The sequence below is a fragment of the Vicia villosa genome, linkage group LG1 (genome assembly GCF_029867415.1).
Source record: "Vicia villosa cultivar HV-30 ecotype Madison, WI linkage group LG1, Vvil1.0, whole genome shotgun sequence".
Lineage (NCBI taxonomy): Eukaryota > Viridiplantae > Streptophyta > Magnoliopsida > Fabales > Fabaceae > Vicia > Vicia villosa.
The window spans coordinates 232,163,565-232,178,758 of record NC_081180.1 but is presented as its reverse complement, the minus strand read 5'-3'; the positions used below and the strand labels follow the sequence as shown (position 1 = coordinate 232,178,758).

The 15,194-nt window shown below is 32.5% G+C and overlaps 2 protein-coding genes across 2 annotated transcripts; one reads left to right on the top strand and one right to left on the bottom strand.

The window, feature by feature from the left end:
• The first annotated feature begins 7,348 nt into the window (after nucleotides 1–7,348).
• On the top strand, nucleotides 7,349–9,838 carry LOC131644955 (L-type lectin-domain containing receptor kinase VII.1-like). Its single transcript, XM_058915586.1, has one exon. It carries the CDS (start codon nucleotides 7,448–7,450, stop codon nucleotides 9,533–9,535), a length of 2,088 nt encoding a protein of 695 aa, XP_058771569.1. The 5' UTR covers nucleotides 7,349–7,447; the 3' UTR covers nucleotides 9,536–9,838.
• Nucleotides 9,839–10,930: 1,092 nt separating this feature from the next.
• Nucleotides 10,931–13,984, bottom strand: LOC131623600 (3-ketoacyl-CoA synthase 10-like). The gene is made up of 3 exons (XM_058894606.1): nucleotides 13,437–13,984; nucleotides 12,199–12,783; nucleotides 10,931–11,638 (listed from the first exon to the last, which is right to left on the bottom strand). Exons 1-3 carry the CDS (start codon nucleotides 13,815–13,817, stop codon nucleotides 11,087–11,089), a joined length of 1,518 nt encoding a protein of 505 aa, XP_058750589.1. The 5' UTR covers nucleotides 13,818–13,984; the 3' UTR covers nucleotides 10,931–11,086.
• Between the last annotated feature and the right edge of the window lie 1,210 nt (nucleotides 13,985–15,194).

The window sequence follows — 15,194 nt, the reverse complement described above, 5'->3', positions numbered from 1 at the left end:
ATTATGGGCGGATATTAAAGAAAATGGACTTGGAATAGGAGAGTGGCATGGAATAGGGATTTTCAAGCTTTCTTGAGGTAGGTGAAACTCACTCAAATCTTGACCAAATTGGAAAATTTAAGCTTTGTTTCCATTGTTTTTGTGGTTTGGCTGGTTTTCAAAAATTCAAGAATGGTGGAAATGAGGTTTATGTCAAAAAATGATTTTTATGTAAAAAAGTGATTATTTGCAAACGCTAATCTATGCTAAATGTTAGAATTATTCTAAAAATAATGCTAAATTAATCCTATGCTAAAACTATGTCAAGAATTTCTAAGCTACTTGAATGGTGGTTCTTGATGAATTAAGTGCTTATTTGAATAAGTTGTTTTGCTATATGTCTAAGATGGAAATTGTTCCTATACTAACATGCATCTATATGATATACTAAATGCAAATTAATGGTAAGATTAAGAGGAGAACCTGTGCTATGTCAATTTCTATGCTATAATGACAAATTATGTTGATAAATAAACTACTTACATGAATCAAACTTATTCAAAAAATTAGTATAATCAAGGCTTTACCACATGCAATCAACAAAACAATTCATAAAAGAAAATTAATGGATATGGCATGGAGAAGATGAAGATTCAAGGCTTACCAACGTAGCAGAAATTTGCTCCGGTTGTTGTTTAATTTTATCGACGAAATTAAGCAAAAAGAAACCCGGAGAACATCAAGAGGTAATCCTTTAAGCTTCCAAATAATTATGAGACTCAATGAAATGCAACATCACCATAAAATTCATCGCAAGACATACGCCTATATCACCGGAAATTATCAATAATCATTGATATCGCGTCATCAATTTATTACCTGCACTTCACAATACTAATAAAATTCGTCGCGTCACAATTTCACAAATACATCGTAAGAAAATAACGTTTAGCGGATTAACCCCGAAACGATCCTAATATTATTCTGTCTGCTATTTATTTTTCCTTCTGCTACTGAAGTACCTTGGAATGTCGTTCTGCTACTTACTATGACCCTGCTAAACAATCATGTAGAGATGCTGCAAACCTGTTACAATTACCCCTTTTGTCTTCATTATTATTCATTTGCACGTGCTATATTAAATTATTCTACTAGATACTGAATGTCAAATAATCTATCTGCTAGTTTATTTCAATCCTATTAATTTGATTTGTGGCTAGTTATTAATTCTGCACTTTATCTTCTCACTACTACTGGGTTGAATTCAAGTGGGTACTAAAATATACTAAACACAATTTACAGGTACATAATAAGTGGAAAATACTACACTTCAATTGAGGCCCCCGTCCCATACATATGGCCCTCGTCCAACCATAAAGTTTTCTTGGACACCCACCCCAAGCCAATAGGGCCCCCGCCCCTCTCCCTAGGTCATCCGTCCCTCAACTTTTGTGGGACCCTCGTCCCACCCTACACAAATGGGGCGCCCACCCCTTCATTATGTGGCCCTCGCCACATCAATTTTCCTCTTCTCCTATTTTATTCTTCTATACTTCTTTCGTTCTTCATACGAATTAAACACATAATCGGTTCATGTTTCCAGAAAATATAACAACACAGAAATCCTTCATCATAAATTCATCAATTAAATTTATCAGAAACAATTTCATTCACAAAATCACAACCAATGCAGTTAATCAACATTCAACATACAACAACAGTTATCATGAATTTTTCCAGAAAATCACATAGGAGTAAACACCAAAATTATACAAACATAGGGATAAAATTTATAATCCAAACCCCACATACGGTTTATCATATCCCTGTTTATAGAGCAAGAATCCCACCCCTTACCTTTGGACCGAAGGTTGCTCTAAATTTATTTCCGATCGAAATCACTCAATGCTCTTCGTGCTTCCTCTGTTATTTCTCCAAAACCCTCATCTGCTATGTGCCTCTATATTATTTTTTCTGTTTTTTCCAAAACCTAAGTGCCACTACTATGTGTTTCACAATTTTAAATGGGCCAATATACACTCGTACAACACAGACACATGTACTAGCCCACCTAATTAAAATATACAGCTACTAATATTCTATGTCTATTTTAATCAATTTATTTAATTTAGCGGAATACCTCCTAAACACCAATAATTATACTATTAATATTTTTTATACTAAAAATGCTAAATATCACTATTAAAACTTGACCGGCTATTCCGTCAAAATACCCTACTCAAGAACTCAAAACGCGACAAAACACGATAAATACTCAAAAGTAACTAAACTAAATATTTAATCGCATTACGGGTGTTACAATTGACCTCTAGGGCTTACACCAACAAACCTCCCTTCAGAACTAAGGAGTAAATCGTTTAGACGAACCTACTCTAAACTCGACAATGTACTTTCACTTTTTAACTTTAGACTGCTATTGTTACTTGTTCTTTTTTTCTCTAGGAACCACCATTTTAAATTGATGGTCATAAAAAACTGAATTTGTATCCTTCAAATCAACAACTGCTTCATTCTTAGCCATGTTAACCAATTTTTAAAAAAAAATTCATATCTTGTAGGATCACAACAGGAAAATTTGGAACTACAACAAATGAATGATCATTTTTCAGGTGGTATATAGTATATACAAATTCAAAATCCTGTGATCAAGTATCTTCTTTTGTGAAGTTTTCTATGTTATTGTGCTCCTCATCAAAATGTTGGGCTAAAAGAATCATATTCTAAATCATATTTTCATAAATTTCAGCATGGATAACCTCATTTGTATTTTCTGATTTTATATTAATATTCTCATGGAGATTATCTTCATTCAAGTTCATCTCAATAATGGATTCTTTGTAATTTCCACAACATTCCTTGCCGCATATCTTTGTTTTAGTTTTTTTAGCAGCTATTGTATCATTTTCTAGCTTTTTAGAATCCATCTTTTTTTCAACATTAAACTTATTGCACTGTGAAATATGATCCACTATAATGTGGAAATGATTGCAAAAATTAGAAAAATTATCATATATATTGGGAGTAATAGTTTATATAGAAGAATGAAGGTGGAGAAAAACACAAGAAAGGGGGGGGGATTGAATTGTGTTCTTCCAAAAACATATTTCCCTTTCTTTGAAATCATTTCTTTCTTCCAATATCTCATTATTTGGATATGCTATGATTTATGCTGCGGAAGCTTATTTGAAGTAGAGTTGCATAATCAATGAGACATTCATTTTAACTTCTGTAGATTATCAGAACTTCTGACTTGGTTCAGTACAGTTCTGAAGATTTCTACATGGACGTTCTGAGTTAAAAATGAAATGTATAGAAAGTAAAAGACACATTCATTTTTATCCTGGTTCACCTTCTGAATAAGGCTACCTCCAGTCCACCCTCCTCAGGTGATTTTGCCTCTCTCCAGAGGACTTAATCCACTATAACCAAACTTGATTACAACTGCACGATCAACCGTCGTGACTAACTTCCTGCACAATCAATTGTTGTGACTAACCCTGTACAAGCTACCAGCGAGTGACTAACCACTAGATGACTGAACCATTCAGTAATCACATTAGGATATAACGTTCATCAATCTAGTAACCTGCACAATCCAACTGCTCGTGACTAACTGCAATGGATTGTTCAGTAATCTGATCCACAGATATAACATCCATTGACTCCTGCACAACCCACTACTGTGACTAACCCTGCACAACCAAACTGTTGTGACTCACCCTGCACAAGCCAACTGCTCGTGACTAACTATAGATGATAAACTGTTCAGTAATCCTATCAGGATATAACGTTCATCAATCTTCTGGAGATTACAAGTGTGATTCTTAGCTAAGCAGATTTTCTCCTATGTCTAAGTACATTTGTTTTGATACAATGACAAGTAATCACTTTGAGTGAATGAATAATCTTTGAGTCTTCTTGTCTGCATCTTCTGACGAGATCTTTGTATCTTTGTTGATAAGCAGAATATGAGCATCAACTTCAAATGTTGAGTGCTTCTTCTAGCTGATCTTCGTCTTCAAATCTTCTTAAGCAGATTTAGAGCAACAACTCTATTGTAGATTGCTTCTGATTTGATCTTCATTTCTTCTTCTGAAAGCAGATTAAGAGCAACAACTCTTGTATTGATTGCTTATTTTAGTTTGGTCTTTTCTAGTCAGAGTAAGGAGATTAGAGCTTCAACTCTTGAAATTAATTCCTTCTTGTAAGACCATATTCTTTTCTTCTTCATAAGCAGATATGGAGCAACATCTCTTATGTTGATTGCTTCTTATAGATCTTCATCTTCTTCTTGAATACTGATCATGAAGCTTGTTACAACTGATAACACATTGATGAACATCAGTAAACATGAAACACTTTTCGAGCAACAACTCAGTGTATTCAATTTCTTTTGTCATCCAATATGAGCAATATAAGATCTTGATCAAGTATTAGTGAATTTATTTAAGACTCCATTGGAGGATACTGCTTAACAGCAGATATTTCTTTTTCACTCTTTTATGTTTTCTTCACATAGGCTTATAATTAGTGTATAACAACACTATGAATTGATTCATCACATACTAAGTATGCGTTGCCTCTTGTGTAACTTCTGAAGCATGGTTTCACATTTTTCTTTTACGCTTTCATGCTCAGTTGCTCTTCTACAGATTTTCTCTCAAGATTTCTCTTTTGTTGCACTCTGTAGATGCACTATGGATACACACTCTAGATGCACACTTTGGATACACCACTAGGTGCACTATTGACACATTGGGTGAACAATGAACACACACATTCAAGTTTGAAGTTTGATCTATATATATAGCTTGATGTGTTACCGTTAGAATCTAGCCGTTGAGATTTGTTTGAAGATTGCTTTGAATGCTTTGTCTTGATTGAATCATGAATGACAAGTGTTGTTCTTGGCAGAATCTTATCCTTAGTGTGATAATGACAGTTGGTAGCGTGTTTCCTTGGTTAAGCTTGTCTTTCCAATGCGCCGCATGTGGGTTGCTTCTTTAATCAGCCTTGGAAGTTGTTCCATTAACTTGTCGCAACCGTTTTGCTAATGATGATGTTTGTAATGGTTTTTCTTTTGATTCTGAACTTTTGCACTTTGTAGGCTGAAATTGAATTTTATTTTCTTGTCTGCGTGTACCTTTGTTGTTGTAGGTTTTTGTATGTCACTACGTTATTCTATCAGAACTTCTGATCTTCTATTCATGTGGTCTTCTTGTTGTAACGGATCTTCATGTATATTGATATTTCTGTTTAAATCCTTGTCTTGTTGAATTCTTGCTCTTTGTACAGAACTTCTGATGTTGTGCTTGTCTGAGATTCTTTCTAATGGTGTCGTATAAGGCTTATAGCATAATATCCACACACTCAATGAAATTATTAGTAATAAAATTGTTACTCACAAAATATACGTTTGTTATCATCAAAACCAGATTCTGAACATAGATTCTCAATCTTGTTCTAACAAAGAACACTCATCATCTTACAAGTCTGTTTTGTAGGGATGAGTTAGGATAAATTCTAAATATAACATGGTATCAAGAGTCTGGTTGATTCGGGCAACCCACCATTTATATATGTGCCACATGCCCAATATTGCTAAGCGTAAAGGGGTGTATTAGAAAATCCAAATCCCATAATTTAGATCACCCACCGTTTATAACCATGCATCAAACCCAATAGTGTTGAGCATAAGGATGTGTATTGAAAAAAATAATTGATATAGAGGGGCACCCCTCACGTTACAAGAAAATTTTGTAATAATGAGTTATACCAAACTCTTACTCTAACAATATACAACATTTACATGAAATACATAGCCTTCCATCTCAACTAATACATACTCGTGTAACATTTTTGATAAATCTACATCTGCCAATAATCTAAAAAAAAATGACTATATACTATATTTCTAGTTGCATCATCAATATAGATTGAAAATCTAATACGATCAACAATTTTAGAAAGAGTCTTAGATCACCAATATTCTTTTAAAAAAAATACTAAATATTTATAGTTGATTTTAAAAAATAATAGAGTTGAACTAATAAATATTTAAAATTTGATGTTTACATACCCATGCCTAGGATAAAGATGTGAATAGGCTAGATCGGCCTACAAATATCTATAATCTTGGCCTATTTAAGCATGACATGGCCTGACCTATTTAATAAAAATGGTAGGTTTAAGTTTTTTTTTTTAAATATCTATTTAGTTTTAGCAGATTTAGGCTTTAAAAAAGCCTATTAAAAATCTTATAGGTCGGAATATTTAAGTCTGGCCATGTCAAACTAAATAATATATAAAAGGTTATGTTCTCTATTTAAAAAATAATTAAAATTGACTATTTGAAAGACCTAAGAGCATAAATATCGGTTGGCATATAGTTTTTTTCACAAAAACCAACATGACTATGTCAGAGCTCTATGGATGTTTTATCAATATCGTTCTTTAACTTTTTCAAGTTGTTGCAGTAAAGAGTGTTGTTTACTCTTTCCATTGAATAAAATTGGATAAAAAAATATGTGTGGTTAATTTGTAAGGTGTATTCAAAGGTTAAGTAACATTTATTTTAAGTTTTTTAATGAATTGTATGGATATTTATCAAATGTAGTTGAGTTCTTTATATTTTTGAGAAATATAAACTAATATAAAATATTGAGTGAGACCCATTTTGAAAAGAATTGATATAAATGCATACTTTCTACCAGATATTTTAAAAAAAATTGGTATAAATACATGCAGTTATATCAAATATTTTGAAAACCCAGTAAAAATGCATGTAGTTATACCAGTTATTTTGAAAAAACCAGTAATAAAAAATGTCCCTTAATTTAACCAGATATTTAAAAAATTCCAGGAAAACCTTGATGTTTTCCGGATTTTTAAAAATTCTAGTAGTTCATATTTAAACTTTTATTTATATCTACAATGAGGACCAAAGAATGAGACTTGACTATTGCTTCTATTATTGCTTCTAGGTAGTGTGACAGAGTTGCAGCTAAATAAAAAACCTTTAAGAAAGTAAAACTAAAATTATGTTCCTTCCTTTGAGTTTTCATTCATTTGCTGAACAATTTAAAGTCTTTGGTTTGATTTTGTCTAAGCATGAAAACTTGGCCACCACTCCAATTTTAGTAATTTTTTTTTTTTGGCTTTATACCACACCAAGTCCAGCGCCAATCACCACTGGACCAACTAACGATTGGTTCCAATTTTAATAATTTTTAATCATTAGTCAACACATTCATTTTTTACTATTTTTGTATAATCATCAATTACTACAAAAAAAAAAAAAAAAAACTAATCTCCGAGTAACACATAGTTGACCAAACAAACAAACATAAAATCCATTTTCTCGTACCTAGTTTCTTGTCTCTGTGTCTCATACATACACACACTGTTATGTTAATGTTACAAACTCTGTTTCTTAATTTCTCAGAAAATGGTTGGACACAAAAACTCTCATAGATTTCATCATATTCTTCTTCTTCTCTCATCAACTTTCTTCCTTCTCTTCACCTCAACCTCCTCCATAGATTTCATCTTCAACTCTTTCAATTCCTCAACCATCTCCCTCTTCGGAAACTCCACAATCGATTCTCATATCCTAACTCTCACACACCACCAAACCTTCTCCATAGGTCGTGCTCTTTACCCTCACAAAATCCCAACAAAAAACTCCTCATCTTCTTCTTCTCATGTCTACTCTTTCTCCACCTCCTTCATCTTCTCCATGGCACCTTTCAAAGACACACTTCCAGGCCATGGTTTAGTCTTCATCTTCACACCTCTCAAAGGCATACAAGGAACAAGCTCAGCTCAACATCTTGGTCTTTTCAACCTCACCAACAACGGAGATTCGAATAACCATGTTTTCGGTGTTGAGTTTGATGTTTTCATGAACCAGGAGTTTGAAGACATCAATGATAACCATGTCGGAATTGATGTAAATTCTCTTACATCTGTTGTTTCTCATGATGCTGGGTTTTGGATTGATGATGCAAAAAGTGGAAAAGATCAGATTTTTAAGAAACTGGTGTTGAATAATGGTGAGAATTATCAGGTTTGGATTGATTATGGAGATTCTTTGATGAATGTTTCGATGGCGAAATCGGGTATGAAGAAACCTGTTAAGCCTTTGTTGAATGTTTCTGTTAATTTGTCTGATGTTTTTGAAGATGAGATGTTTGTTGGATTTACTAGCTCAACTGGGCAATTAGTACAAAGTCATAAAATCTTGGCTTGGAGTTTTAGCAATACTAATTTTTCATTTAGTGATGAGATTATTACTATTGGTTTACCGTCTTTTGTTCTTCCGAAAGATTCGATTTTTGAGTCGAAACGGTTTGTTGCAGGGTTTAGTGTAGGAGTTTTGTTCATTGTTTGTGTTTTGGTTATGTTGGTGATGTTTTTGGTTCAGGTGAAGAGAAAGAGAGAGAAAAGGAGAAGTGAAATGGAGGATTGGGAGATGGAGTATTGGCCGCATAGAATGTCGTATGAAGAAGTTAAACGCTCGACGAAAGGTTTCTCGGAGGAGAATGTGATTGGTGTTGGTGGAAATGGGAAGGTCTATAAGGGTGTTTTAAGAGGAGGAGTCGTGATTGCGGTGAAGAATATTTCTCATGAGAATAATGGTGTGAGAGAGTTTCTTGCAGAAGTTTCGACTCTTGGAAGGTTGAAGCAAAGGAATTTAGTAGGGTTGAGAGGTTGGTGCAAGAAAAATGCTGGAAATTTCATGTTGGTTTATGACTATATGGAGAATGGAAGTTTAGACAAAAGAGTGTTTTGTGATTATGATAATGAGAGAAAGATGTTAAATTTTGAAGATAGAATAAGGATTCTTAAAGATGTTGCTTATGCTGTTTTGTATTTGCATGAAGGATGGGAAGTGAAAGTGGTGCATAGGGATATCAAGGCTAGTAATGTTTTACTTGATAAAGATATGAATGGAAAGTTAGGTGATTTTGGTTTAGCTAGGCTGCAAAACCATGGACAAGTAGCTAGAACGACGAAGTTGGTTGGAACGGTCGGTTACATGGCTCCTGAAGTGATCAAAACGGGCCGAGCTTCAACTCATACCGATGTTTACATGTTCGGTATCTTGATTTTGGAGGTCATGTGTGGGAGGAGACCGTTGGAAGACGGTAAACCGGGTTTGGTTGAGTTTGTTTGGAAACTTTTGGAGCAAGGGGAGCTTGTGTGTGCACTTGATGAGAGGGTGAGGGCTAAGGGGGAGTTTAGTTTGCAGGAATTGGAGAGAGTGTTGCATTTGGGTTTGTTGTGTGCTTATCCGGAGCCTAAGTCTAGGCCAAGTATGAGACAAGTGGTGAATGTTTTGGAAGGGAGGAATGAGGGAGGTGAAGAGTCGGAGAATATGGATAGTTGTTTGTTGCAACAGTTGAAGTCAAGGGATATTTTGTCTGAGTATTCTTTGTATTTTGGTTATGCAGCACACCCAACTTTTCATGATGTTCCTCAAATTTCCTCAACATCTGTTACTTGGTCTGGACCTTTAGTTGAAGGTAGGTGAATCTTTGTTATGAAGTTAATTGAAGTGTATATGACACTGATACTTTAGGTTGAAGGTGTATTGCGTGTTTAACATGTATATCAGTGTTGTCTGAGGTATATTAGTGTTCAGTGTTCGTCTCAGGTGTCTGTGTCTATATGTCGGCGTTTTTTGTGTTTTCTTGGAAATTTAATTTCGATTGACTTTGAAGGAGATGATATTTTTGTACTGAAATTTCAACTTTATAGTTTTGAATTTTGATTGTAAAGTGTATATACCATAGTATTTTTAGTAATAAGAAAGGACTTTAATGTTGTTTATCAATAGTTATTGATTTTGATGTGATATACTTGATTCATTCTTTGATTTTGATGTTCATTCTTTGATTTTGACCCAAGTCTATGAATTATTAGTATTATAGATGGAGGCTATTGTTGATTTTTCAAACAACATTTATGAAACTTGGTAGAATTTTTGGTTAATAATTGATAAGCATTGATATATTCAATTGTAAGATGAGAACTCAGATTACAATAGTATATTGAATTGTCAACGATGTGATTTGGACATGCCACTTGCAATATCATGTTCATGAATATCTAATGTCTAGTTAGTTGTCAGCTGGTGGTATAATTTTGAGGGAAATTGCCAAATTTCTATAGCTGCAGTGGTTCTGCAACAGGAAACATAAAAAATTAAGTCAACTTTATAACATCACTTTTAAGAATTTTAAGAAAAAGATTGCTTCTATTTATAAATACTTAGGTTTAACTGGTTATATATCCCCCAATATTTTTTTTCTTAAAATAATTTTTTGAATGTTAAAATCTTTTTATTGTTTGCCTATAAAATTAAAATCTGTAAAAAATTTATGGATTTTCTTGTAGATTTCAACTTAAAAAACAAATATCAAAATGATTTTACAATTTAAGAATTATTTTTAGAAAAATATACATAAACCAAATATGAAATTAAACCTGTTAAATAGATTGAAAATCGCGGGAAAATATAGAAATGCTCCTAGATATATATAAATCAACATTAATATATATATATATATATATATATATATATATATATATATATATATATATATATATATATATATATATATATATATATATATATATATATATATATATATATATATATATATATATATAAAATAAATCAACATTAATATTGAAATACGCCTTAATATCATTTATAATTTAGAACAAACAAATTTAATTTAAACTCATTTGACGAAAAATAAAAGTTTAATTAAAGTCAAATAATGTCAACAAAAAAATCAAACTAAAAATTACATTCAAAATAAAAAGCTTGTCCAAATTATATATGAGAATTTTTTATTTTTTATTTGGATAAAACATACTAGTTAACCAACACATGGATTATGGACTTTGTTTCAAAATCAGTTCAAGTGATATAGGGATTGGACTTAGTTTTATTTTTTATTTTTTATTTAATAATTAATTATGTCTTTACACTTTTTTCCATTGCTCATAATATGAACACATTTGATACATACATATCTCTATAAGGTAAGTAAAGGTAGCTACTATTTGATCTTCAATTATCATCCTCAATCCAAGGACTTTGTTTAGGCTTCCCAACATTCCTAAGTGCTTTCCAAACAACACTATTACACATAAATCCAGACCCAAAAGCTATCTGACAAACTCTATCACCTTTCTTAATCCTTTTATTGAACTCAAGATATGCAAGTTCATACCAATTACTACTACTTGAAGTGTTACCAAATCTCTCTAATGTCTTCCTTGATGCTTCCATGTACTCCTCATTCAACTCCAAATTCTTTTGTATCTCGTCCAACACTTTCTTGCTTGTTGCCAATGCACATACATGCTCAAAAGCTAGCTTGAAATCAGGAATGCATGGCTTTGTTTTCTTTTTCTTGAAGAGTAAGTTTGTGAAGAAGTGAAGTTGTTCTGAAATAGGTAGTACTAGTGGACCAAGTGTTGTGATGTTGGCTTTTAGTGCATTGCCTCCAACTTCAATCACATCTTTGCTTATTGAAAGTCCTTTCTTTCCCTCATTGTCTTCTCTTTGATGTATGCTTTTGTAGCTTTTGTTGTCCATTCCTTTGTGTGTTCTGACTAGCTGCAACATGGGTTGGTTGGTCATATCTCAAACCAATAAGAGATTTTAAAAGTCACGTAATCGGTATGTCTGAACTGAAATATTTCTTCGAGACAATACAACTAATATTTCATGTTTATAGTGTAAGTCTCTTTGAATTTGATTTTTACGTGTTTAAAATGAATCTTGATCGCAAAGCTCACTTTAGACTTGTTGACTACGTGACTGCTATAATATATCTCGTAGTTAACAAGTTTGAAGCATTTGATAAATATCAGATAACTTATATCTCAAGCTTATTTTTTACATCTTTCTAAAAATTTGATTGACTAAATTTAAATTATGAGTCTTTTAATCTTGATTACGCACTTTATTTCTGACTAATTGACTACGTGATTGCTAGAATATGTCATGTAGTCAGCAAGTTTGAACCGTCCGATAAATACTAAACAACTTTTCAAACTTGGTGACTCTGTGATTGCACAATTTCCTTGACCTTGAGAATCAGATATATTAGAGTAACCCTAAAATCAATCTTTTACGAATTAAACAAAAGAAACGATATGATGAAGAGATAATACCTGTTTGAGTTCATACTTAGCGCGCCATCTGTCCAGTCGATAATTTGAGAGCAAGACGGCCGAAGCTCCCATTCTAAAGAAGCAATTAGGAAGAAGCATGTCATACTCATTTCCACTATACCATGAATAGCTAACAGCTTCTGTGCTAACTACCAATGCATAAGATCCTGGATAAGCATCAAGAAGGTCTTTAGCAAAATCAATAGCTGTGATTCCCGCTGCACAACCCATACCACCAAGGTTAAAGCTACGAATATCGGGCCTAAGCTTGAAATGGTTTATCACCATTGATGAGATTGATGGAGTTGTGTTCAATATTCCACAGTTTACTATAAGGATTTTGATGTCTTTTGGTTTTACTTTTGTGGTTGCAAGAAGGTTCTTAATTGCACCAAACATCACCATTGATAGTTCTTCTCTGCCTTCTTTTAATGATGACGTGTAACCAGGGCGAAAAACTGATTTTGGCAAGTACGTTTCATCTCCTATACCTGATTTTCTGAGAACTTGTTCTTGAAATTTAATGGCGGATTCATTGAAATTTCCTGATGTTTTTGCTAACTCAATGAACTCTTCCTTAGAGATCTGCGCACAAAGAGTACATTTATCATAGTTTATGTAATAACTTAAGGGATTTAGAGTCACACATTCCTGCGCTCACACATTCGGCGTGTTATCAGGCATCGAATCAAGATGAAACCGTTAAAATTTAAGTTTAATATTTTACTATAAGACAAATTAAAATTTTTATTTAAATATAGACAGTTTGATCTTAATCCAACAACTACAAAAATACTAAATGCATGAAATTTTTTACTATAAGGAATTTGATTTCTAACTTAAGACTGTTGATAAGACGTTTTCATATAAACGCTTATTATTAAAATATAAACAAAAATAAATTTATTTATTTTTGTTTTTAAAAATCTAAATTGAATCGTTTGTTTGGATAAACTACTTATTCGCGAGTTATTGCATAAACACTTATTAAAATGAAGATGTATGAATAGTTGCATAAATTACTTTTATCATAAATGATAAAATGAATTTAAATTATTTTTCTATTTACCATTAGTTATTTCCATAAGCTATTTTGGATAACATAAAAAAAATTCAAAGAAGTTTATAAAAAATGTCCTAAGTTATTTTAAAAAGTTTCTTAAACAGTATCACATAAATTTGAATAATTCAATCCAAACGGATCTTATATACATAAAAATTCATAACTTTTACATTACCTTGTAATCATTTGAAGGTCGATAACATGAGAAATCGATCAAATATGTAGAACGTGATGTAGAATCAATATAAATATAGAGCATAAGTAACAAAACTCCTGAAATAAACAAACCCTCAGTGATGCTATATTTCACAAAGAGATCTTCCATAGTGAATTTTCCAAGATGGTTAATCAAGATTGCAGTCAGAAGGGGTGCCAATAGTAAATAAGAGCGATGGTTAATAAGATAACCATAGCCCAATTTCACATATTTTAGATTAACAGAACTAAGAAAATCTGGCATTCTGGGCCGTACTTTAACCAAGAATGAAATTGGACCATTGCTTTCTGCACCCCTTTGTGAAATTTCTGTGGAAAATTCTTCACTTTCATTTGACATGAGGGGAAAAAATTGATTGAAGAAAAAAGTTGAAAATGTATAGATGATTTAATGAGCTAATGGAAATTGATTGGCATGATTGAATTTTGTTGAGTTGAGAAATGGGAAAGTGAAATAGAGAGGTTTGAAAAGTATAGGAAGGGAATGAAGCATGATGGAGGGTTTATATAGGTTTGTTGGAGAAAAAGAGTGGTTGGTGTGGTAAATGATGTAAAATAGAATAGGTATGTTGTGCATGAATGCGTATGAGAAGCATATTTGTAGCACCATTGAAATTGTATGCAAGAAGAAGTGAGTAAGATGTTAATAGTATATCATTTTAATATTTGGTTTGTTAATAATATAATAATAATCCACTTGTTTGATAATTTAGTGTTTAGTTTGGCAACTTAGGAGATAAAACGAATCAACAAAATAAGAGTAGTTCTTTAAGAATTAAAAAGAAAAAGGGTTTTCCCAAATCTACTATATAGCTTTATTGGGTATTAATATCTAGCAATAATTAATTAAAATTTAAAATTACTTTAAAATATTAAATACAAAAAGTATACCTAACCTAACCAAGCATTTGGGCTCGAGTGACAAACGAGTCTATGCAAAGGACGATATTCGGGGAATATCGAGTTCGATTCCTGGCAGAAACAACGTTTGGCCAGTGCACGAGCCGGATTAGTCGATCTACTATGTAAGTCAGAAACCGGTGTGAAAGCATACACCGACCAAAGAAAAGAGCAATGCCTTGTTCAGTTCTTGATGGCCCTTCAAGATCATTTTGAGAGCCTTCTTGACAATATTATACAACATACTCATCTTCCAAATGTTGATTCACCTGTTAATAAGTTGTTGGCAAAAGAAATCAGACTCGAATTTAACTCTAACTTGATTTCAAATAAAGGAAATTTTTTTCACTCGTCTATATATTTTTATTGCTCCTATTCACAAAGAAAATTTGTATGGGATAATTGGAGTTAGTATTGATGAATGCCTTTTTTTGCTAGGAAAAATTCATTGGAACTCACATTCTCCCAAAATGTTAGGAGAAAATAAGATGATCTTTAATAGTCCATCATCCAATGATGTTGATGTGGCTCATATTATCATTGGTTTTGGTTCTTATCATGTATACCCATCAGAGATCACTTCTCAAATATTTGATATTGCAGAGTAGCTCCAAAATATTTTTCCACTCAATCATTTGTGATGTCTGCTTCCTCTATTAAAAATTTGAATTCTTCTAAATTGTCATTTGTATATCTTTCCATAATGAATGCCATGAAATGGAAGATATGATTTTAGTTTAATTGGCACAATTCAGGAATGCCAAAGTCTCTTTGGAATAGGTGCAAATACTATACAAAGGTTGGCATTCGCTCCAAG

Excerpts from the sequence above, each read along its gene's own strand:
- LOC131644955 (XM_058915586.1), top strand. The coding sequence starts at position 7,448 with ATGGTTGGACACAAAAACTCTCATAGATTTCATCATATTCTTCTTCTT.
- LOC131623600 (XM_058894606.1), bottom strand. The coding sequence starts at position 13,817 with ATGTCAAATGAAAGTGAAGAATTTTCCACAGAAATTTCACAAAGGGGT. Across the intron at positions 12,784-13,436 it reads GACCTTCAAATGATTACAAG|ATCTCTAAGGAAGAGTTCAT; the intron begins GTAATGTAAAAG and ends CTTTGTGCGCAG. Across the intron at positions 11,639-12,198 it reads CTAAGTATGAACTCAAACAG|CTAGTCAGAACACACAAAGG; the intron begins GTATTATCTCTT and ends CCCATGTTGCAG.